This window comes from Apteryx rowi, unplaced genomic scaffold (genome assembly GCF_003343035.1).
Source record: "Apteryx rowi isolate R43461 unplaced genomic scaffold, aptRow1 scaffold_52, whole genome shotgun sequence".
NCBI lineage: Eukaryota > Metazoa > Chordata > Aves > Apterygiformes > Apterygidae > Apteryx > Apteryx rowi.
This window is the reverse complement of record NW_020450783.1, coordinates 1,224,161-1,248,365: the sequence shown is the minus strand read 5'-3', so window position 1 is coordinate 1,248,365 and position 24,205 is coordinate 1,224,161. Positions and strand designations below refer to the sequence as shown.

At 37.3% G+C, this 24,205-nt stretch overlaps 1 protein-coding gene across 1 annotated transcript; it reads right to left on the bottom strand.

Moving 5' to 3' along the window:
- Positions 1-845: 845 nt before the first annotated feature.
- Positions 846-24,197, bottom strand: BMS1 (BMS1, ribosome biogenesis factor). Its single transcript, XM_026080416.1, has 22 exons — positions 24,009-24,197; positions 23,565-23,755; positions 22,069-22,148; positions 20,368-20,556; positions 19,779-19,921; positions 18,236-18,357; positions 17,322-17,518; positions 16,441-16,580; positions 15,073-15,884; positions 14,305-14,406; positions 13,024-13,181; positions 12,385-12,466; positions 11,320-11,396; positions 10,004-10,186; positions 7,542-7,730; positions 6,752-6,932; positions 6,058-6,116; positions 4,966-5,088; positions 3,805-3,952; positions 2,649-2,824; positions 2,091-2,252; positions 846-1,377 (listed from the first exon to the last, which is right to left on the bottom strand). Exons 1-22 carry the CDS (start codon positions 24,182-24,184, stop codon positions 1,141-1,143), a joined length of 3,927 nt encoding a protein of 1,308 aa, XP_025936201.1. The 5' UTR covers positions 24,185-24,197; the 3' UTR covers positions 846-1,140.
- Between the last annotated feature and the right edge of the window lie 8 nt (positions 24,198-24,205).

Genomic DNA, 24,205 nt, shown 5'->3' with positions numbered 1-24,205 from the left:
GTGTAATAATAATAATGAATTTTGGCTTGATGATAAAGGGGGAAATCGTTCAGGAAAGAGACCAAGAAATTACTGATTTTGTCTGACTCGCTGCAAGTTTGAGGATGAAGTATTAAAAATAGGTATACCACAGTAACTCTTTGAAGCCATATATGATATAATGAAAATAAATTCCTCCGCTCTTCCACAGAATGGTAGCTCAAAGCATCTTCTCATGTTGAGAAAGATTTCAACTATCAGTTAATTTAACAAGATTGAAACCTTCTACTACCTCTTACCTCCACTTATCTGAAGAAAGTCTAATATAATACCATTAAATCAAGCTGTCAGACATGGGAAGATGTTCCCAAAGGAGGTAACTTACCTCATCGGGACACATTTCACAGAAAATCACCTGGAGTTAACACACTTGGGAAAGGTCTGACACTGCTTGCCCAGAAAGTTGTAGTCATTGAGGGTCCTACCCACAGCCAGGGTGCCCCCAAACTGCTCCCGTAACAGATGATCTGGATGAAACACCCTTTTGAAAATGTGTTTTAGATACAGTGAGAGAGGGATAAGCCTGAGTAATACTTCTGAGAAGCTTTCATGCAGGACAAGATGATCTAAGAACAGGAGAGCACTACTGATGACACACACTAGCACAAAGCTAGAAAATGCAAAACTCCTGCCCAGCAACAGCTGATCTTGATGCCTTTTAATGGAAGATTTGCCAAGGGCAAAATTAAGACAATGGCTCATAGTATTGCCAAGACAGAAGCCCAGAGACTCTTACTCAGGGGAGTTCCTTTTCCATGGAAGTCCACTGAAACTAAGACAAAGCACTTACAAACAAACAATATTCAGTCATTGACATTAAAATACTTTATTAGGTGGACAGGGTGTGCAGTATGGATAGAAATATACTGAAATACAAAGTCCTCTGGAATACTGTTTAAAAAACCCACAAATCCATACTTCTACATTTTATTTATATACATTTCCAAAAGTATTCAAGAGCTTGAATAAGGTCATATTTGCGCTTTTTTTTTTTTTTCCTTCTCTTGAAAACAATTTTATTGCAGTCCAAGGCCTTTTTGTTTCTTCAAAAGAAAATTGCATAGCTACCCTATTTTATGATTTGGCCTGAAATCTGAAAGTTTACATACTCTTCTCTCCCTCACTAGATCCTTTCAAGCTTGACTTCTGCCTCTTTTTCTCTCTTTGTCCCAACATTCGATAGATTTTTTTCTTAGCCTCCTTTTGCCTCTTTAATTTCTGTTCCTCCTCCTTCTGCTTAACTTTGAGATATTCTTTAAGCTGCTGCCGATGTTTTACTTTGGCTTTCTTTATCTTGTAATTATTCACTGTACTCAAAGCACTGAGCAAGGCGGATATCTAAAACAGAAAACAAAGTATCAATATATAAACAGTTCAATTTGGTGAGCAAGAAATAGTTTAACTTCAGCAAAGAGCCATACAATGAATCAGAGATTCAGGGCAAGTTCCTAATTATTTCTGCACCTGTTTCCCAGTTTCTAAAGTGGTTTAATTATTTAACTTGTTGGGAAGTTAATCAATGGCTTAATTTTGGGGAACTCTGATTTTGGTTAGATATTTAAAAGGCTGTGCCTAACTGCCACCATAAAATACATAACTTCTTAGGAAGGCTAAACTGAAGTTTGGCTCCTCTTGCCTTTGTAAGCTCTTTACAATTCTCAATTTTTGAAGTAGGTTATTTGCTTCGAGTCCTGTCTTTGTTAATAATGAATAGCAATGACAAGACAAATGAAAGACTGTAGCTGTTAAGTCACCCGCACTGTGAGAGCATTGCGCCCAGCTGAAATGTCCTTGTCATGGCATTTTCAAGGTAAGCATTTAGGTCTCAGGTGACCTACTAGTTTACTATATAGCCACCATCCCCTCAGGCCCAATTCCATGTATGTAACAAGGGAGGAAAAGGAATAAAACAAATAGTGGAGATACTTTATTTATATGAGCCTAGTGGAAAAATTATAAGCAGTACATTTAAGTGCTAAAACAGTTAGAAATGGTCTAAGTAACATATTTACTCTTGGAGAATGCTCGTTTTCAGAGTAAGTGATCCTTACCTTCCTTTCATGAGGCTCCCTGATAACAGCTGGTCTCCACTGGTCTTTTGGAGTCTTGCCTTTCTTCTCAAGATTCTTAGGCTTGTTCTTAAAAGGCAGTGCCTTCTGCAGTGCTTTGGGAATGTGGAGCTTATTGAAATGCCTTTTCTCTCTCACTATAGGCTAAAAGAATGGATAGGAAGCATGTAAGATTCATGATTTCAAAAAGCTTTCATTTTATTTTCCACCTTTCAGAAAAATAGTTCTCCAACATCTTTGCACTTGGCTGTGAATGGTATGTTCACCCCTGTTCTACTATGACAGAAGTCTCAGTATGCTTTTGGAGGAGACTTCTGCTCCACAGATTCCTTTATAAACTCTCATTGACCCACAACACTTGGCTTTCCACCGCTTCATTCCTGTCTTATGCCAGGAAAGACTGTGCCCTGAGGATAAAAATACAAACCCACATACGCCTATGCAATGAACATGTGCTTACACTGCTCTCAATTTGCACAGGTCTAGAGTAAACTAGATTTTTTTTTTTTAAACCAGTGATCACAGACATAACGAATATACCTTATAGAGGGAATCTTTGTTTTGTTTCAGTTTGATGCCTCGTTCTTGCCTCAGCTGGCCTGTTGTCTTCATTCCTCTCCAACTATCTTTCTCACCTGCTGGCTTTAGCAAGGATGTTACCGGGTTATAAAATGCTGGGATAGAAACAGGATACCAAGTCCTCACAAAGACAATATCTGAAAGGAAAAAAAAAAAATTACTTGGCTTTGACACCACAGTTCATCACATCTGCAGTCTAAACAAAGATTATCTGAACAGATTAGATAACTAACATCTAGACCACATGCCAGTATTTCACTTACGCATTAGACGGCACAGTCCTTCTCCAACCCTACATCTCAACTTCACACAAGAGCAACGTAACTACTTACACACCTGGATTCTGCAAGACCCCATATATAAAGTCATAAAGAGTACATAAGCCTGAAGACAAGCCAGCTGAATACCACCCTATCCATTATTCCTATTCAGTTAAAGAACCAGCACAAGAGTTCATATATGTATCTGTGCCCATCCTATTGGCTGATAAAAACAATTTGTCTTTCTTCCGCCTATTTTTATAAAATAACTTGATTTTATTTTGCACTATCCATAACTGCAATGTGTTTAGGAAAACAGAGATCATACAAACCCAGATAATCAAACTCATGTTCTCATGATCACAGTTATACTGAGAAACTACAACAGATCACCAAGCCCTCCCGCCATGCGCGCGCACACACACACACACACAATTTCCCCCAAAAGTAAGAAGAAAAATTCTTAGCTAAAGACTTACAGTGCCACTTTTTGGATTTGTCACAAAAGTGACCTTCTAGCACCAGCACCACTAAATACATTTTATTTACATATTCAGGAAGACAAGTGTAGTAAGCTGTATAAACACTTCAAAACTCTCAGAGAAACAGATCTCCAAGACAAACCTTTTCATCTGTGTAGTATATAACTTTTGAGTATAACTGAAAGCAATTCAACATAAAACACACTTTTTTTCTTATTTCATTCTGTGTCTCATGAGAGGTGTCATGCTCTTTGACTTCACATCTCAATTATCAGTTTCCAGTGATTCTGGGATGCTGCTTTTCAATCTGTGAAGCAGGCTGAAAGTCATGTGATAACAGTCCCTTATTAATCTTACATGGAAAGTGCAGCTTACCACTCATCAGCAACTTGTCTTCAAATGTTGCTCTAAAAGCACCTGCTGGAGCTCGGAGGGCCTTTTTGATCTGTCCTCGGATACCGCTTACAGTACGAATTGCTGCACCTTCAAATTTAGCCACTTCCAACTGAGAGTTGAACATCCCCTGAAAGTGAGAATTACCCACCATCATTCAAGATGTTAAGTCTATCTTTTTGGCCTGTCTATGTAGGCCACAAAAACGTAAGTAATTCCCACCAGCATATCTTATGAAGAAATCGGAAGAACAGAATATTGTCTTTACACTAAGTGTGCTGATCATACCAAAACCTACTGAAACAACTTTAAGATAAGTTACTAAAAATATCTGAGTCACATAATCAAAGACATGGCTTTTTAACATTAACAGTATGGAGAGAGAGGGAGAGAGAGAGAGAGATATATCTCCGTGTGTGTGTGTGTGTGTGTGTGTGTCTGTCTGTCTGTCTGTCTCAAACTGAACAAATTTGAGAGAATCTGTCCAGTCTACTTTCAAAGTAATTCGCTGGAAGACAGAGTACCTTAAAGCAAATAAGCTGCCTTAAACTGCTAGCTATAAGACTCTAGTACAATACAGCTCTCCAGGACTTATGCTTCTCCTTCCATAAATCACAAGTCAGAAAAACCTCTGTGGATGCTTAACATGAAGACCTGAGTGCTTGGCTGGTTAGGATGAGAGTACTTAGTTGCTTACTGCCCCAAATCCAGAATAACGTAACCTCTTCCTCAGCTTGAAAACCTGATTAAGGGCAGCTGAAAAATTCACTCCTGAAACACTTTCTGACCCAAACACTTTCATTACTGTAGCTGTGAAGTCCTAAGCACTGTTGGAAGTCATCGTTGATCCCACAGCTGAAGTTAGGCAGGATCAAACTGTCTGGATGACACCTGGGCTGGAGACTGTTCCAGCATTTTTGTCTGGTAATTAGTATTAATTTATATTCATTGACTAATGACCAGTACCTTTAAAGACTATTCTGAACAGTGCTCAAAACACACAAGCAGCTGCTGAGATCCAGAACTCTGCAACGACTATGGGGAAACTTCTGCCTCAGGAAAGCCAGATGAGCAGAGTCTCAAGTTTATTTCTTCCTAACATCGGTACTTATGGTTTTACAGTATACAAATGTACATACATACCTTAATAAAAGAAGTGTTCTTAAAAATTTTGAATGGAAAACCAGTCAACTTTAATTTCTTTACTATAGTTATGGATTTATCTAAGTCGAGCACAACTCCTGTGGCAGCTATCCGGAAATCAGGCTGAAACATACAACAGAGATGACAGACACTGCTGAGTGTGTGCAACTATGAATGCATTACCAAATTCTGAAGAAACAATTTTGCTGGTACAATTTCACAGCTTTTTATAGGTTGAGTTCAGAATTTATAACCTTCACAGGAGCAACGCAGCATGACAAATACAAATCTACTTCGTACAGACTAGTTAACTTACTGCTGACATTACATTCCTACCATTCACTAATGAGATTTTCAGAACTGCCATTCTAATTAACTTGGAAGCAATCTAAGAGTCCTTTTTATGTGCTTTACTGTGTTCTCTTTTTGAAAGAGAATCTTACGCAGACAGAACATCTCAGAGCAAAACAGGGCTTTGCGCACTACTGTAAGTCACTATTATGCTACTGATGTATCATGAAAATAGCCTTCTAATACACCTAACAGGATGACTGTGCAATAGGACTTACACAAGGTGTATTTTAGAAGGGAGATAGTGATTACCACTCTGATTATTGTCATGCTCATGCCTTCTGAAACTTCTGTTATGTGCTGTATGTAAACATGAATCTACCTCTAGGTAATATACAGGCAACAAAGATCACATTTGATAAATGCTGTTTAATCATTTTTTAAAATAATTCAGATAACCATAAGCATTCTAATAAGATGCAAAGAAATCGCACTGAGGACAAACTTTTTCAACAGAAGTATCAATAGCTCATCCTGTGAAAAGGATTTTGAAGTTATCTAAATACTTAGTACCTGAAAAATAAGTAGATGTAAAATCTTCCACAGAAAACAGTAAAGCAACATTTGTCATTTTCAGTGTAGCAGATGAAAACCGTTACAAAAATTAAGTGTTCATCCAGTTCCCTATCTTATCACCATGTATCTTTCAAAAGCTAAAGTTCTCCTTCCTTCTCGGATCCCGCAACATCACTGCTTTAACATACATAAATCTTCCTCCCAAAATCCACGTGTCAGACCTACCGTTGTGCCACTGACAGACTGAACCGCCAAAAACCCTGTGCCCTGAGGAGTGATGGGGCCTACAAGAGAATTAAATAAAAAATTATGAAGTGCTTTACTACATAACATCTAGCCTCTATTTTAAAGGTAGCTTAGTATACTGAAAGCAAGCCAGAAAGCTTAGAAATACGTGCTGAATATTCCCAACCAGTAAGACCGGAGACAGGTTAAGTAAAGCATTCGATCCATTACTCACATAAATAGTGCCACTGAAGTTCAAGAAATTATTTGCACGAGAAGTTACTCATCTATGGAACCATTTGCAGGGTTTGGCCCATAATGTGCACAAGCTCTCACACTCTGTCTCTCCAGACACAGCCAACAAATTGGCTATGTAGCATCAAATATGATACCACCTAGCAGAATGCTCAGAATTTGATTAAAAGCCAAATAATCTAGCCCCACTCCCCCTTCTTCCTTTTAACAATTGCTTATTTTGCTATACTATTCAGTGTTATTTTATATTCCATAGGAAAACAACTTTTTAAAGATTTCTTCTCAGCCCGAAAGCGACTAGCTGGTTATGGGGGTAGGTGGGGTGAAGTGGGAGGGTTGTCTGTTTGTTTTTAAAGAAATTTCTGATACATACTCTAAGGCTTGACAATATTATAACAATTAAGTGACTGGGGATGGTAACTCCATACCCCCCGCTCACCCCAAAAGGTTGCTCCACAATGCATATGCTGTGGTGTGTACTTCAGAAGCCTGTGACGCCCATTGTGATCTTCAATGTAGAACATAGGGATAGTCTGAAATCGCCTCCACCCTAATGAGAGGATTAAAGGATCACGTGTCTTAAGTATTTTCTTATACCATCGGTGCTTCTTCAGGCGCAACTAATTAGAAGAAAAGATGAACAATCCTATTACAGGATAACAATATTAATTCTGAAATTCAAGCCTTAATTTTAGAAATGATCGAAAGCAACTTTCGTTCAACACCAGAAACTTTTATTCAGTAAGCTTTATATCTTAGAACATTTTCATTAACATTAGTTTGACTGGAAAGATAAAGCTAATCAATATTTCACTTATTTTAAAATCATGTTTGTGTGCATATGAGCATGTATGCTATTTAAAGATATACACGCGAGTAACTTTTTCTCTAGTCACTTGTCTATACCATGAACTGAGAGTACAATTTAAGCTTGTGATTTAGCAATTGTAATAATGGTGGAACTTAGTCCTGACTGAGACCTCTCTGTAGAATCATAATATGAACAACAATAACAACTTTCTCTTCCAGTCATCCTGTTAAGCCTGTAAAAATCCAGTGTCTGTGACTGTAAAGATACCATGTCAAAAGCAATTTTCCTCTTCAAGACAAAGATGAAGATTTCTCTCCATTTACCCTATCCTTAACAATCAGAAAGTAAAAAATGACTCCAGCTACGCTGCAACACACCTGTGCTGATACAGAGTGCGCTCACAGCTTTGGCTACGTACCTGTACGTATCCAACATTTCCTTCACCGTTGCCTAAGCCACCCAAGATAATAGGATAATGAGGGTCAAAATTCAGGACAAATTCACATGGGACGTTCTCAATCTCTATTCGAACATACATCCCAGGCCGGAAGCCCTCATACTGTACTCTGGTCTCATCGTCTTGATCTTCAAATTCAGCTCGATTAAGCTACGCGACAAAGAAAAGACACCAAGTGTTTTACAAAATTCAAGTATTAACAACTTGTTCAGAAGGTGCTAGTTCTATTTAAAACATGCTAACCTTTATATAGTACCTTTTGGGAAGGATCTAATAGGTTTTTGACTTCTTCTTCAGAGTAAGATCTCTACCACCATGAATTCCATCCGATTTGAAATCCCAAGTGGGCCTGTTAGTCTACTTGAAAGACAGTGCCCAAGAGAAGCAAATGACTCAGGGACTTGTGGTATACCTTTCATAATGGTGACTTTGGATTTTAAAGACACAATTGTCAAAAGTACCTTTTTGATTTAGGAGCCCAAGTACCTTTTAAAGTTAACGTCCTGCTCTTTAAGGTGCCACCTATGAGAAGGCTGGGCTCCTATCTTACTCAAGCAGCTTAAAAATATTTCTGTGCGTCCTCAGACACCCTGTGTCCTCAGAAGGGTCTTTTAAAGCTCTTCTGTGCCATATGCGTGCAGATTTTGTGTAAATATTTAACAAAATATCCTTGTAAATAACAGAAGCATTATCTTCCTGTGGTAGCTCCTGATGTTTGGCTACCAAGCATATAAAGATGCCATGTTTAACTAAGCCAACTATTTCCTTCCTCAAGGTACTCAGATATAGAACAAATGCTGTGGTCCAAGTTCATTTTTTAAGAAGCCTTTACAGACTGAGGTCCCTGTCCTTCCCTCCTGTAGCAGGATCACAGTGACTGTTGATACATATTTCTGTAACAGACCTCAAGTGAAACAACTGTAAGTTGCCTCATATTCTGTTACTGGAATCACCTTGTTTACGTTTCAAGTGTTCTTAGTAAGCACATCAGCATACCAGGGCTCATAAGGTCACTTATGTCAGAGCTTAATGCCAGAGGGTAACGATTAATTTAATGAATATTTAGGGCAAGATTTTGTCAGAAGAGAAGACAGTGTGAAATTGTTACTAAAATAAGGCAGTGTTCTTACAAGTCAGCTTAAGAAAAAAGCTACTTTTAAGCTTACAGGTTTTTATCTAAAAACTAAGGCCTGGAACAAAATCAGCACCTCAAATTCTGCATCCTGTTACCCAAAGACTCCCACCACACATACAGAGCGGTGGTCATCAATTATTTTTCTCAAAATAACTTGACAGCTTGATGAAAAGGCTGCCTCGCTGAACCTCCTTATCCATTTATAACATTGCAAAAACCACACTAAAAATAGCACTGCGAAAATATTTGACTGTAGTTAGTATGAGAAGGATTTTGGCCTTTTTTCAGATAGAAGGCCTTTTTTTTCTTCTCTCTTCTTTAAAAATCTCTAGCTCTCTGCCGTTTCTTTTTTTCTAATCTTATGTCATCCTAGTTCCACCATTAAATAAGTTGATAACTAAAAAACTTCTAAATGAATAAAGTTTAGATGACATCTGTAATAATCCTAACTGGAAGACCATTGTAGATTGAGGAGCTGGTGATCCACATAACAGTTAACCTGAGTAGGCGCAGCCTATGCTGTATTGTGCTATACTGCACATATAGTTTGGCCTTCAGGCCTGTGTTGTGCTGCACTTATCTGTTGGCCACAGGATAAACTTAGCTGGCTACTTGTAATGAAGGAGCCTGTAGTCAGGTCTGACTTGGCATTGGCAATTACACCACCTACATGTCCTTGTCTTTATCTAGAAGTGCAGCAACAATTTCTCATGGAAGCATCCTTTTCATTTGACATTAGAAATAATGAATAGAATTATTTTATATTAAGGAAATCCTGTAAGAGGTCAAAAGCCCGAAATGGGATAACCTTTTCCACAGACAGGATCTGCACAGAGTGCTGCACCCTGACTGGAGACCTGTTTGATGCTGGACAACGTGGGGTTCCCAGCTTCTGAAGGGCTGAAAGACTATCTACACCAGTTCTCTTTCTCTTTATAGCGTTAGTGCTAACAAATGGCATTTTAAGTGATACTTTACAAAGTGAGTGCCTTTCTTATTGAGATCATGAAGAACCAGCACCTCCTTGTGCAAAATAAAATCCTGATATGTTCAGCTATTTAGAATGTAGTTAACCAAGTATGTCATTTAAATTTAAGCTTTCAGTTGTTTGGTTTTTCTTTAAAGCTTATAGAATCAAAAGGTTCAACAATAAAAGATTCTAAGCGTGTATTTCTTTGTCTGTACTTTCTGAAGAGGCTGCTGAAAGTCAGGTGTGTCTCCAGGTAAACACTGGGGGATGTTTCTGAAGATGTATAGTGTGATAAATTGCAAGGTTGACAGCTCATACCTGGGCTTGTTTATGCATTTCTTCTTTAAGATCATCAAAGTATGTGGCATCCCCTTCATCATACTCTGCATCAAACATTTCCTTCAATTTCCGTTTCTTGTCCATGCGTTCCTTTTTCTTTTCCTCCTCCTCGGCTTCTGGTTTGGACTTTTTTCCTTCTTTCTCCTCTTGTTCGCTTCCAGACTAACCAACAGTAAGTTATCAAACATAAAAAGTGTTCATTAAAAACAAACCATTCTGATTAACAGTTTAATATATTACTAAAAAAGGCAATATAGAGCCATAATACAAATGATTAGAGACTTATAAAATGTTTCCATTTTTAGATAGAAATAAGTTATTTACACAAGAAGATACATCTTCAGGAATAACTGAAACATTTCATAATTGAATCATATCCCTTTTGTTTCACTAAAAAACACTTTGATTTAACATCAAAATACACATCAGGGAGCAGACCCTAGAACTGGCCTTTTATTCTAAAGCTAAAATAAACACATAATAAAAGAGGAAATAAAAAAAAGTAATCATTCATAGCATCAAGTAATCTGCTCTGGGAGGCAGTACTCTGAAGACACCAGAAAAGAGGAAGTTTGTTCAAGAACTGCTTGACTACCACCAAAACGCTGCCATTACTCATAATTCTATAATCAAATGCAAAGACAAAGTTGCTCAAGTTAAGAAAGCTAAGATTCTTCAATTTGTATTGTCAGACAACCACAGCTCTGTTTTTAGAAGATGGTCAAGTCACAGCAAATCCAGCATAGAGTGCTTCAGCCAGCCTCTTTCATGCAGACATGAGGAATAGCTAGGAAAATGTGTCAGTTTTCACAATCAGCTGTGTTTAAACAGAGCTTTTTGCATCTAAATGATGAAGTGACATAGTACGAACTGTTATGATCACATTTGGTTTTAAATACTTCCCTCATAACTCCATGTTCTAAAGCTCTTGATTAAGCCTGACCTCTACTGTTAAAAAGAGTGAGGTGACTTCTCCTACATAATTAACTTTAAAGAACAGGTCAGCTTGAGATTAAAACCATATGCAATTCTAGATATTTTTAAGTCCTTAATATATACCTTACAATATATACCTTCTCCTCCTCACAGCCTTGTTCCTATTACAATATTAATTTATTTCCTTTTGGGTCATGAAAACTATATATATTACATAGGATGCCTATCACTTATCAGAAACTCAAATTTTATTTTTTATATATATATATATATATATATATATGTACATACGTGTGTGTGTGCACACATGCATATATATACACACATATTTCTCAAGAACAAGCAAATAGAAGTCATACCTCATCTCCTTCAGCAGCAGGCTTTCCTTTGTGCACAACACCTGTTTCAAGATCTTCAAAATCCCCGTACAGTTCTTCTGCAACAAGTAACCCCCCCCCCAAAAAAAGACAGTTAACAACTCTGTTAGTGTTCTCCACATTGTCTCCTATTTTCAGTATTGTATGTATACTTTTAGTACTGCTTAGTAGATCAGTTCCAGCCCAAATTTCTTTTTTTATTTTCTATCAACGGTTTTAGAAGTGTGTTCTGTCTTCTACATTCTCGGTTGAAAATTCTCAGCTGAACTCAGTCTCCAGTGGCTTCTTCTTTTTCCTTTCAATATGCATACTTTATGGTTTCAGAAATGCAAATAAAGGTTAGGTCATTCCAAGATCAAGCCAGATCAGATACCACTGCCTCACAATATTAATTTCACACAACAGGAGTGCATGAAGAATTACTTAGTACTCTAATGACATGACACCAGCAGAGCTATGGAGCCTCTATCTTTATCAAAGTAACATTCAAATACAGCAAACAATTTTTAAGTTAATAACAAATACTTACAAAAAGCTGCCAAGCTTCAAGCAATTTTCATGAAAGATATAGCCATATTTTTAAGAGTGTATCTAAAAATATCTCCAAAACATCTGAATAAAGATCTCACTTTTCAGTCAAATGTGAGTGATCAGTTTCTTTCTGTGGAAATATTTCTTATTTCTACCCAAACTATCCAAAAGAATCAACCACAGAAAGATGATGAATAGTTAAACTCATACACATGACTCAAAACTGAAGCATTGACTAAAGACTATTTCCTAATTTATATGATATACTCTATTTTTCAGAAAGTAGATTTTCAAAATGTTCTACTTGCCTCCTGTTTACACACAGATTTGTAGTAGTGTTTGGTTACATTAATACCTGTATAATGCTTTAACTATGTAAAACAGTTTGAGAATTTGCAAGCATATGACCAATGGAAAACATTCTAAATATGTAACTAAAACGTTACAGTAAATATAAAGTCATATTTTTCTTAAAACACTAGTACCCATTATCATTTTGAGAAGTCTTACACATACCATCTTCCTCCAACAATTTTGCGGCATCCTTATCTTCTTCCCACTTTCCCGTAACAAAGCAGTCTCGAATACTGCTCATAACCTGAGAAATAGAAGTGCCACTGCTTTATACAATTACAACTCATCAATACAAATATTTTCTGGTACGTTCTCCACTCCTCAGTCATCTTCCCAGTTTAGAGATCATTTGACCTTCTCACATACAGCTCCACATCAAGACATCATTGCCAAACTATAAAACACTTCAGTGGAAAGCAGGAGAGTGAAACCACCTCAACTCTTGCCCAAAGATCTTTACCTAAGAAAGGGTTAACATACCGCATTTTCACTTATGATTCCCTACTTTTTACTTTTCAATAAACGAACAGCAAACCGTGAGCCACCAAATAGTAAGTTAAGAGAGCGTAGCACTAAATTGACTCTTCTACCTTTATCTTCCTATAAAAACAAACCTTGGAATCCGTTAGCTAGTAAGTATTTCTAATGATGATAAGTAGCAAAAGATAGGACACCTTGGCTGTAATTCACATAAGTCTGTTTCAATGACACTTCTCCATGATAACTTAGTAGTACTTTATGATCCACAGTCAGGCTATAACCGGAATAGGACTTGCAAATGCAATCATCCAAGGGTATTACCTCTTCTAAATCCCAGTCCTGAGGCTTTTCTATCAGGAATTTGGAGCAGTCAAGAGCATTGGCCTTCTGTTTGGATTCTTTGTCTGGACGGCTGACATGAAACAAACCTCCAAGTTCATCACCTTCCTCCTCACTTTCTCGGTCCTCATCCTCCACAACTAAATGAAACGCACAAGATCTGATTATTTTCCCCATAGTACACGGATTACAATCATCAATAATCCCTCTTTTGCCTTAAGTTTCAGGTTAGGTTGAGGAAAATAAGATGCAAACTAAAAATAATTTTAAATATGAAAGACTAAAAGAGGGCAGGGTTCTGGTCCTGATTAAGAGTTAAACTAATACCTTCATAAAGGACCAAATAAGGCAAGCAGCAATGAGGGAGATACTGTATACTGTGACCATAAGCCAACTTCAGTTGTGCAGTTGGTCTGTATGGAAACATAGATTTTACTTCACAAATTACACGTAGTTCAAAGTTCCATTTGGATAACCAGAAATACCTGAAAAAAAGTTCTCCAATTAAGTAACCACAGAATGTTTGCTCAATACCATAAGCAGAAACAACACCAAAATGATCTGGCAATAGAAACAACACTAAGCTAGTCTGCAAATCAAGAATTGAAAGTTTGTTAGCAAGTTTCCCCTCTACTGTACTGTGAAAACCCTAGAGAAGCCTAATTCTCATTGTGTTCTACAGAGGTTCTGCATGATGAGGCTTGCACATTCAGACAATTATTGGAAGATTGTGAATTAAATAGGATACGTTACAAAAAGAGCAATTTTATCTTCATTTAAGCCAGCTGATTTTTTTGATAGATTATCTTGACAAACATCCTTATTACAGATATGGTAATACTAAATCATGTTCTAAAAGAACATTCCACTATCTCTCAGTCAGTATGAGATAAATTCTTGAAAACAGCCAACAAAAGATATCCCTTTATGAGACATACCAATTACCACAACAGTTTAGTGTAACACCTACTAGACAATTATATACATGACCATTCTTAAAATGTTTGGGGAAAAATTGTTTTAACAGAAAACATGAGTAGCAACTCAGTAGTCTGTCAAATGAGTTCAAAATGCTTTTTATTGGAAAAGACAAAACGGTGTTTTTCACAATTATAGGCGAACAATTAATATCAGCAATTAAGAAAATCAAATCTCAAGCCTCCTATCATAAAACAGTCGTCAAAGATTCAGACTTACAAACATGACCATGGATAAAAAGCTATCACATATTAGGACGACAGAAACTTTCTAGCAGATTTGTACCTGTTCCATAAATGAGTTTACGGAGATTGGGGGTTGACTGCTGCTGTCTTAGGAAGACCTGAGCTGCCTTCTGTGTGAGGTCCTCTTTCCACTTAAGCGCACCTGAAAATGGAAAAGTTCACATTCCACCTCCAAAAAACAGAAAAGCCTTATGAGCTACACAAATAAATTAAATAAGGACATGACCACAATAGTCTTAAAATGTCTAGACACAACCCACAGTTTATCTTCTTTTCATAATCCATATATACACAGAAACATAAATCCCTGAAAAGCTTTTTTTAGATGAGTCCTAGTTTTAGGATGGCAAAAGCATAAGAGATTATTAGTAGTAATAATACTTTTGACTCTTTTCATGATGATGCATTTCCTGTTAATACATTTTAATACTAGTCCCCCAAGAATGGTTTCTTCTTTCTAAATAGAGATTCTTGATTTGTTTTACAGACATATCCATAAAGATTAAAGGCATAAAGAAATGCACACAGAATCTTACAGTTCATAAAACAAATCCTTCCCATTTTAGAGAAAACCCGAGACCTGTATATTTCACTGCAAATCAAAGGCTTAATAGGGAATAATCCCAAGTTTCCTAAATTAGTTTCCTACTCAACAACTACAAAATGTTGCCTCCCCAAAACTAACGTTTAATTGTACTATATATACTCTATGTGTGTGTGTATATACATAGAAAAACATTTATAATATCCTTCAACGATGAACCCAGTAAAAAATGAACAGTAAAAAAATTTAGCAATTACTATCTACCTGCTGTGTCAGCAGAAAAATCTATTTTCTCTTCAAATTCCTCTTCCTCCTTCAGCAGATTCTCAACATCATCATCCTCCTCATCTTCTACAGCTTTAAGTTCAGTCTGTTTAACATTACTGATTTTCTTCTCTTGAGTGCGCCAAAATCCCTTCTCATCTAACACTTCAACTTCTGATTCCTCATGTGATCCTTCTTCATCATCTCCCTCATCCATGGAAGAATTTTCAGCCTCAGATTCTGATGCCTCTTCTGCTGTGCAATTTCCAGAATCTGTAGTGAGAACAGCTCTTTTTTTCAGACTGTGACACGACATTTGTGATCTCATTTCTTCCTCTTCTCTACGTATTTCATATTGCTCAGATTTAGCTACTCCTTTCCTTGCAGCTTCAGATTCACTATCTGAGCTTTCATTTTCATATGATCCTTGTTCATCATTATCTTCTTCCTTCATCTCATTTTCTTCAGGGGCATTTTTTCCTTCTTCCCCTTCAGAACTCATCTCAAGATCATCATCACTATCTGCAAATGCTGGCAGTTCATTCACAGCTTCTTTGGTCGCCTCTCTTTTCAGGCGTTTGGCACTCCCAACAGCCACCTCTTCCCCTAATAGCTCTCTGTCACTTTCTTCTTCAGCATCATCTTCATCATCACCATCGCTTCCATCCTCAGACATTTCTTCTTCTTCTTGGTCATCTTCCTCATCACTTATTGCATCATCATTTTCTTTTTCTTCTTCCTCAAATACTGCCTTCCGACGTACTCTTCCAGTATTCAAATCAATTTCTCTCTCTTCTTTTGGCATCACAAACCTGTTTTCCCAAAGATCACATTGGGGGAGAGATGGCAAAGTGCAAGGAAACTTAGTGAAACAATGAAGCTCCACATTAATATTTAAAAATATTTTGGTGAGAAGCATATCGAAAACAAGGAGAGATGACAGAGTACATTAAGAAGGCAACAGTGTTCTTTAAGTGAGGAAAACCTCTAAGTTGAGCAATGTCCTATACTATTGCCATAAATAATTCCAGGAAACGTCATTTTCTGTGGAATGAAAATAGGTATTACAATGAGTTTTACTGAAGGTTATCATTGTCATTCTCCAAAACTGAAGAAAAAGGTAAATATATTGCTTAAGGCTGTATCAGCAACGAATTTTGGGAAGGCTTAACTATATGTTTTGCAACTCTTTCGTAATCTCAATTATTCCTACCTTAAAAAGATATATTTGTACAGTCTTAGAAGAGAAACTGTTAAGCAATAAGCAGTACTACTAACTATGCTCTGTTGAGAAATATTTTCCTAAATTAGAGCCTGAAATCAGAGATTCATTCACGCTCAAAGACTGCTCAAAAATCCAAAACTTACTCCTGTCTTTCTACATCTTCTGAATCTAATGGTCTGGAGTCCATGAAGAGAGACACCTTACTTGAAGCCATCTTAGCATCAATGGTTGAATGAGTGGAGATGAGGCTCTGAACTAGTTCATGATTTGGTCTCACTTCCTCCTGAAAAAACAAGATTTTTACTTTTTAGTTAAAACATACACAAATGTCTACTGAACAACTAAAAAACATTAGTCTGCCTAAAAGAGTAGAAATATGCATTAGTAAAAGAAATCCCAAAGCATTTTAAATAAACATTTTCTCAGAACACCAAGGTCTCCCTTCCCCTCTTCACATTTCAAAAAACACATACAATGTTAACTCAAGAAAATTGCAAAGATGGCCTCCTTCACAGTATGCAAGCAAAACATTGGTAAATATCAGCAATCATGCATGTCACAGACCTAAGTGTATTTAATATTTAGCCCAACACAGGGGAAAACAGTTGAATTCAATCTGCATGCAAACATATTCCACCTATCCCTTTCACAAGTCAAAACCTGTAACTACTCTCCCACAATCCCCTGCCCTGCAAAATGAGAATGGTCATATCCCACAACCAGGGGTTTTATAAATCTTTTGTCAGTGTTTGGGAACTTTCTGAAACTAAGTACGCAATAGTAAGTGATCCTTCAATGCTTTGCATCATATTTTACAAATAGATAATAAAAGTATCCCTCCCCTGAAATCACTATAGGAAGAAAAAAATTACCAAAAGAGGCAAAAAAAAAAAGTTATGAATATACAGGGATTTTTTTTTATTTTTAAGCAACTTATTTTTAAACGCTATCGTCTCAACTCTAAAGGTAAAAACTACATTCTGTGCAAGAGAAGAGATTCAAACCACCAACAGCATTCCCTCACCTCTTCATTCTCATGAGCATGACTTCCACCAAGGTCAATATAAACAGCATCTTTATCATACACAATACCCCCAACTCCTGAGAAAGGGGCATAGACTAGTTTCTCTTTCTCATTTAAAGAACGCTTCTTCTGTTGTTCAGGCAGGGCACAGGGATCTGGCAGGAAACTCACATCGCTCACAGTAAAGTCGCCTACACCTAGGATGACAGACAAGAAGAGAAATAAGGTTTTTACAGTTTTGATTCTAAAGTTTGTACAATTTATCATAGAGAGACACAGGAACATTGCAGCATTCACTGATTCATCAACAGCGAACACTGTATCAAACAGCATCTGATGCTTCTGCCTTAGCACTGAACATAGAGAGGCATGCACAGTTAACCAGAGAACTGCAAAGCTTTGAGCTTTTTGTTCGTTTAATAAAGAAAGTAGCAATTCACTTTTCTGAGTAAGTGTGTAAATTCATTATTAAATCATCTCTGAATTTTTAAAATTTTTAATCATTCACCTAAAATATTAAATTTAGACAACAAGTAAGAGAAATCTTCAATACGCCACATTTACCTTTCACTATTAGGGCTGGCACGTTTTGCACTTGAAGCATCTTTTAGTAAAACATTACTGATAATTAAAAAAATCTTCAGATGCTGCCAATATTACTGTGTTTAATGCTGCAGGAAAACTGCAAAATTAGAAGCAGAACTATTTACAGAGATACAGGGTTTTTACAAGAAAGTGTATTATGAAAAATAATTTTTAAAAGCATAATGTTTTTAGAAAGGTGAAAAATCAGTTTTATAATACACAGTTTTAAAGATACGAATCAACTCACAATAATAGTAACAATAATAGCAACAGCTACATTGTAATTTATAGATCAATACAATCACGGTTTTAAGAAGCTTATAAATTACCTGGCATGTGAATTTGGCTTTTGGTTTTCAGGTGTGCTCCTCTCAAATAGCCATAAAGTGATATCTTCCTGTCACATTTAGGATTAATTCGGACATCTTCTGGGTTTGTCAAATCTTCCATTCTATCCAGCATTTAAAAATATGTTAGACTATCAAGCAGTCCTAACAGTAACTTTTGAAAAAAGTTAATTTAAGAAAAGAGTGTTGCTGCATCAATAGGAGACAGCTGCCACTAAGTGCTTCGCAGAGTCTAATAGTTAAAATGATATGAATATAAGAGAAATGTTATTAAAAGATTTTTCAAAAATATTTTAAATTTGTATTTTAAAACTTATATAATCATGTTCAACAATATATTTCTAGGTGTCTTATTGACATTTCAATAAATATGCACTTAGCACATTTTCATTATTTATACTCTCTCCACACACACCCCTCCTCAAATCAGTTTTACCATTAGAGGAAAAACAGAATGAACATCCTAAACTCGGGCACACTTGAAAACACGGCAAGTAGTGACAATGGCCAAAAGACACAATCCCCTCAGCCATGCAGCACCTTCTTCTCCCTTATAACAACAGTGAACTATACAAAACACACTGGCAGGAAGAGGAGAGGGGAAGGCCGGCAGTTTTCAGCCAGATGAGGTCGAAACTCCTTCCGGAGCTCCTCTGGGCACTGCACCGGCGATCATGCCTGCACAAGGGGGACAGCCGAGCATGGGGACGCATTCTGCACGCAGCCTGCACTTACCCTGGCTTAACCGGCCTAACAACGAAAATAATTGTAATGGCTATAGCAACCTAAACCAACTATTACTGAAAGACTACAGAATATTTTTTCTTCTTTGCCCTGTCTTTGCTTTGTGCATTTCACAGGACTTTGCATGACGCAGGATGTACTTCTCTAACTTTTTTTTGTTGTTGTTGTTTTTAGATTTAGAGCTTTGAAAGAAATGTGTTCCAGGCACCTTGAATTCTTGTGAGAGTTTAGTCACACCTGTAAGCATTCTGGCAAGGAAACATGAAGGCAGAGGTAATTTGTCGGGTAGACAGAGCCATCCTCAAGTGTGCTTTCATATCCCAAACAGAGACCTTGAATCAAACACTATGCATAGGGATTGAGCAGAAGGGATATTCCAGGGAACACAGGGGACTAGTTCACCAGCTGCTGTTAAACTGCTGGAATACAATTTAATAATTCTTTTTCACAGAAATTCAACACCATCACCAACAAGCAGGATTATTTAAAATGTTTTTTTTTTTTTTTCTGTACTTCAAAGGGATTTACAGTACAGCAAAGGTCTATCTGTATAATCCGATGCAAGTAAGAACTGAGCAGCCAAAGTTATTGGCACAGACCGGAAAGGTTCGCCTTCATTTCCTCAAAACCATCTAGGTATATAGTGAAACATACTCACTGTATCTTAGATAAAAATTAAATAACCATTACACACACAGAGCTGACTGGCTCTATTAACATACTTCTTTAAACAGTAAGGTGTTGTCAATGCTGAGATTGAGGAAAAGAGAAAAGCACATACCTGTCTGCAAGAACATACGGGTGAGACGTTTGCCATGTAAGAGGTCGGAATTTCATAACTGAGATGAAACGCCCTAAATTGTGAATTTCCTGCTTTTGATATTCTCCATGAACCATCCCAGACAGATAAAACAGCTTAGCACCCTAAACACATTAAAATTATACAAAAACATTAAACATCAACTAAATAACTACAAAATTGAAACAAAACAAATGCAATTCTAATTTGTCTATCATAATTGCATATTGCAAGTTACAGTTTGTTCTAGAAGATTGAAACTAATTAATTTACCTTAACATGAGAATTGTCCCCTAATTGTTAGGGAAAACAATTCACAGCCAAAACCTCATACAAAACTTTAACCTGCTTTCCAGACCTAGATGCTGATCCTCCTTGCATAATACCTGCATATAACGAACATTTTTTCTGGAATCACATGTTTTTTAGTTGGATAACATCAGAACTGTCCGCTTATAGTATTATTAAAAGGTATAAGAATATAATAAATTTAAATATCTAAGTATTTCCCTACTTTTCAGTTAAGTTCCATAATGCAAAATATACAGAAAATGCCTGTCGAATGTCATACCGGATACACTTCAGTCCAGAATCTGTGCTTTAACTTCTTTTTTGTCTTCTTTAATTGCTTGTTGTTCTTGAATGTATCAAGGTGGGTAAGAATTCCCATGATTTTGGGAAAGCCATGCACCTGACAAATGTTCAGGAATTCAAATGTTTCCATCTCAAATCCAAAGCTGGCATCAATGAGCATTAAAACCTGAAACCATAACATCATCATTTACTCTAGTAAAAACATAGGAGCTAATTTTAAATATCAAGCTTTTCAAGTCATAAATTTAGGCACCAAAATATTGCATATGGATCTGTTATTTTCATATAACCTACAAATTAACATTGGCTTTTAAATTAAAATGTTTATCTTAGCTGCTTTAAAAGCTAACAGGGCTTAGGAAATCAAGTCTCTTCTTTCAGTCATTCAAATCTCCTTTACATAGTTTTGATTTGCTTGTTCTCTCCAGGAAAACTACAGAAGAATAAAAATAAGTCTGCTCTATGAATACAATAATATACAGTATCACAATATGGCCCTGAACAGATGTTTGCTCAGTGAATTGAAAACATGCAAAATTGAGCATCTTCCAATATTTGTATGAATGTCCTATAAAACTAGTAAAAATCCGACAGTTTTGGGTATCTTTATCTTAGATGTACTAATTCCTCTATGACCAAGTCTTTTGGTAAAGTGAGACAAACAAACTTCCTTCACACATTGCAATTACTGTTGTACATCACTGAAAGCCACTAACATGGGGAACTAGAACCCTACAGGCACATGAAAATGGAAGCAAAGCCAAATTAGCTTGTCAGCAATGAAGAACCTAAGATGCACAGGAACAGAAAATAATAATCTGCAGCCAATTGTGTAGTCTCAGACTCATAACAATAAAATCAAATAGATTCTTAGCACCACCACATATATTCAGAACCTTAAACATCTGCCACACCTATTTACTAGAAGATTTTTGTATTTTTAAATACATCTCACTCCCTCAAGTAGAAATCATATAAGTAGAAAAACACTTGAATTCGCTGATGCGTTTGAACAGATAATTTGAACAGAAAATTTGAAAAGATAAATGGATTGTGCATTGGGTCTTCTAGACCACTAGGCTTAATTCACTGAACTAAAAGTTGTAAGTAAATTCCAAGAATGATTACACTCCACCAAAATCAATCATATTAATACACACAGCTCTTCAAAGACAGATCCAGAGTACATCAAAAAAAAACAGTTATAAAAGTAATATATGTTTTTATTTTATACTTTGATTGAAAATTTCTTTAACAAAAAACGTTTTCAGACTTCACCCAGTTTGACCACAGTCCTTAATGAAAAGCCACTTTATCATCTTGGCTTATTAAAAGATCTTCCATTAAAAATTTACAAGTTGTATTAGCAATGAAGTTCACATGCATTTCTCTTCCTCCACATCCTCCTCCCATTTAAAAAACAACAAACAAAAAAAGAACAAAAAGCAAAGCAAAAACAAACAAACAAACAAAAAAAAACAAGGCAGGGCCTAAAGATTACTGGGGTGCTCCAGAAAATTAGGTTTGTTGTAGACCTTAGTCTTGTTCCCTCTGAAAACAATGACTTTTTTGCCTCTGATGGCAGCAGATGGAGAGATCAGACATAGGTATAGCCTAGTCAAAAAGTAGTATTTCCAATATAAATTATATTAGAAATCACGTGCTATTGCTTACTTACCAAATCAGCAACTTTAGCCAAGTCAATCATTGTGTTAATGTCACATCCACATTCAATAATAGTTAGCCTACGTTTTTTACCTGAAAAAAAAAAAATTAAGAAAAATCAAAAACTGAAACAGAAGGAGTGCAAACTAAGTAGTTCACTCTTTTCTTTTCAGGTTGATTTCCTAAAGTTCCTAAATACTATCTGGGACTTGCATTCTTGCCTAGTCAAATTGTCAAACATCTGTCATTGTAGAAGTATCTTTTTTCAACTGTTTACAATTCTGCTACAGTTTAAACTTTGATTTAAATTATCAAAGTGTAGTACATCTTTTCAAAGAACCTGTTCTACCCTTTCCAAGAACAAGGCTAACATCAAATAGAAGTTTCTAACTTAAGAAAATTTCTGATCACCTCTTCTTTTATCTCTAGCGTCCCAGAGTTAGTATCACAGACTTCCTCTTACCAAATACTTCTGTTTTTACAATACTACCACGAAAAATCCACCCTGTTCTAGCCTTCAAAAAGAGCAGATTCCCATATCAAACGATTTCTAAACACGTCTGAATTAGCAGAAAGCATGCTGTTAACTTGGCTTGACAACTTGTGGTAGCTAACTGAGCTTTAGATAACTACAGGTTCATGGTTTTTTTCTTCAGATTATTAATTACTAAATTTAGTCCCAGAGTTTCCATAGATCAATCTTTACCAATATCCTAACCTAACACAACACTTTTCCCTTCCAATTTTTTCTTTCCCATATTTGGCAATTATTCCTTTCAAAGAGTAGATTTAGTTATTAAAATCTCTCAAGAGTCAGTCTACCTGCACCAAACATGCAGTTGTCTGGGGCCAAGGAAGATTTGCCTTACAAATTGTTTCTTTGAGCTGCTGTGGGCTGTGCCCTCCTAAGATCTCAATGATCCACCTAGTATCACGCAAGAAAAGTATAGAGGGAACAGACTAGGCCAGGTGGAAATTGAGACTGAAAAACAAAACAAAACAAAACACTGATCAGGGGCTTGGGTAGAGAAAAGCAACCAGAAATGGCTAGGTAAAATAAGAAAAGAGACACAAACACAGGGGATGATAAGACAGGGTATCTGAAAAAAAAAAATGAAATATTCACAGAGACTAAGACAAAGCTAGAGAAAAACAGTTTAAGCAGGGACACAGAACAGGGGAAAACAGAACTCAGTGGAAAAAGAAAACCTGAGAAAAATCCATGGAAGGAAGAAACTGGACAAGCAGTCAGAAAGAAAATAGAACTGGGATCCCAGCAGGGTAGAAGGAACAAATTCAGAGGAGCAGGTGCCCCAACCCCCAAATCTCACTATTCTTTTACCATTAGCAAGTATGACTGATAGCAAAATGGTGTGGTTTTTCAACATGACCAAAAATCAAGAGAACATGGCCATGTCCTAGGAACAAATTCCCCTTCTTTGTCAAGCTCTAAAAGACAAGTAAGGAGTGTAAAATAAACGTTCACATTGCTCATATCTTTGTTCTCACCTGAAACAATTGTCACAGGACCCCTGATTTCAACCAGTTTTTGCCTTGTGAAGTTCCTAATGAGGCATTTTATTAAAGTGCTCTTCCCAACCTTCGGAGGGCCAACCACAACCACCACCACGGGAGGCGGTTCCAGGGGAGTACGGTCAACTACGGGAATGTGATGCTTCTTAGTCTTCAAGTCCTGCGTTCTGCGGAGAAGCTTACAGTAAATGCACACAAGAAGGGCTTAGGAAGCAGCAACACGTGTCACCCGAGGGTCTGCGAGCAGAAAGCCGCGCTGCTGGCGCAAGCGTCAAGCGGGGCACGCAGTGGCGAAGGACGCGAGCGGCGCCGGGACGCCACCGAAGGCCCCGCCGCCCACGTGCCCCCGAAGCGCCGCGGGGCCCGGCCAGCACCGGCACCGGCGCGGGTGTGGGTGCGGGTGGGGCCTCGGCCTCGCACCTGTGGAAGGTCCTGGCCATGCGCACGGCGGACTGCACGGCGAAGGCGCGCGGGTTCCTGCGGCGGGCGTCCTGCTCGCGGGGCGGCCCCTGCGCGCCCAGGCAGCGCCGCCGCTTCCTCTCGGCCTGCGGCCCGCTCCGCTTGGCGCGGTGCTGCTTCTTCTCCCGCTCCTCCATCGCGCTCCCGGCCTGTCCCTC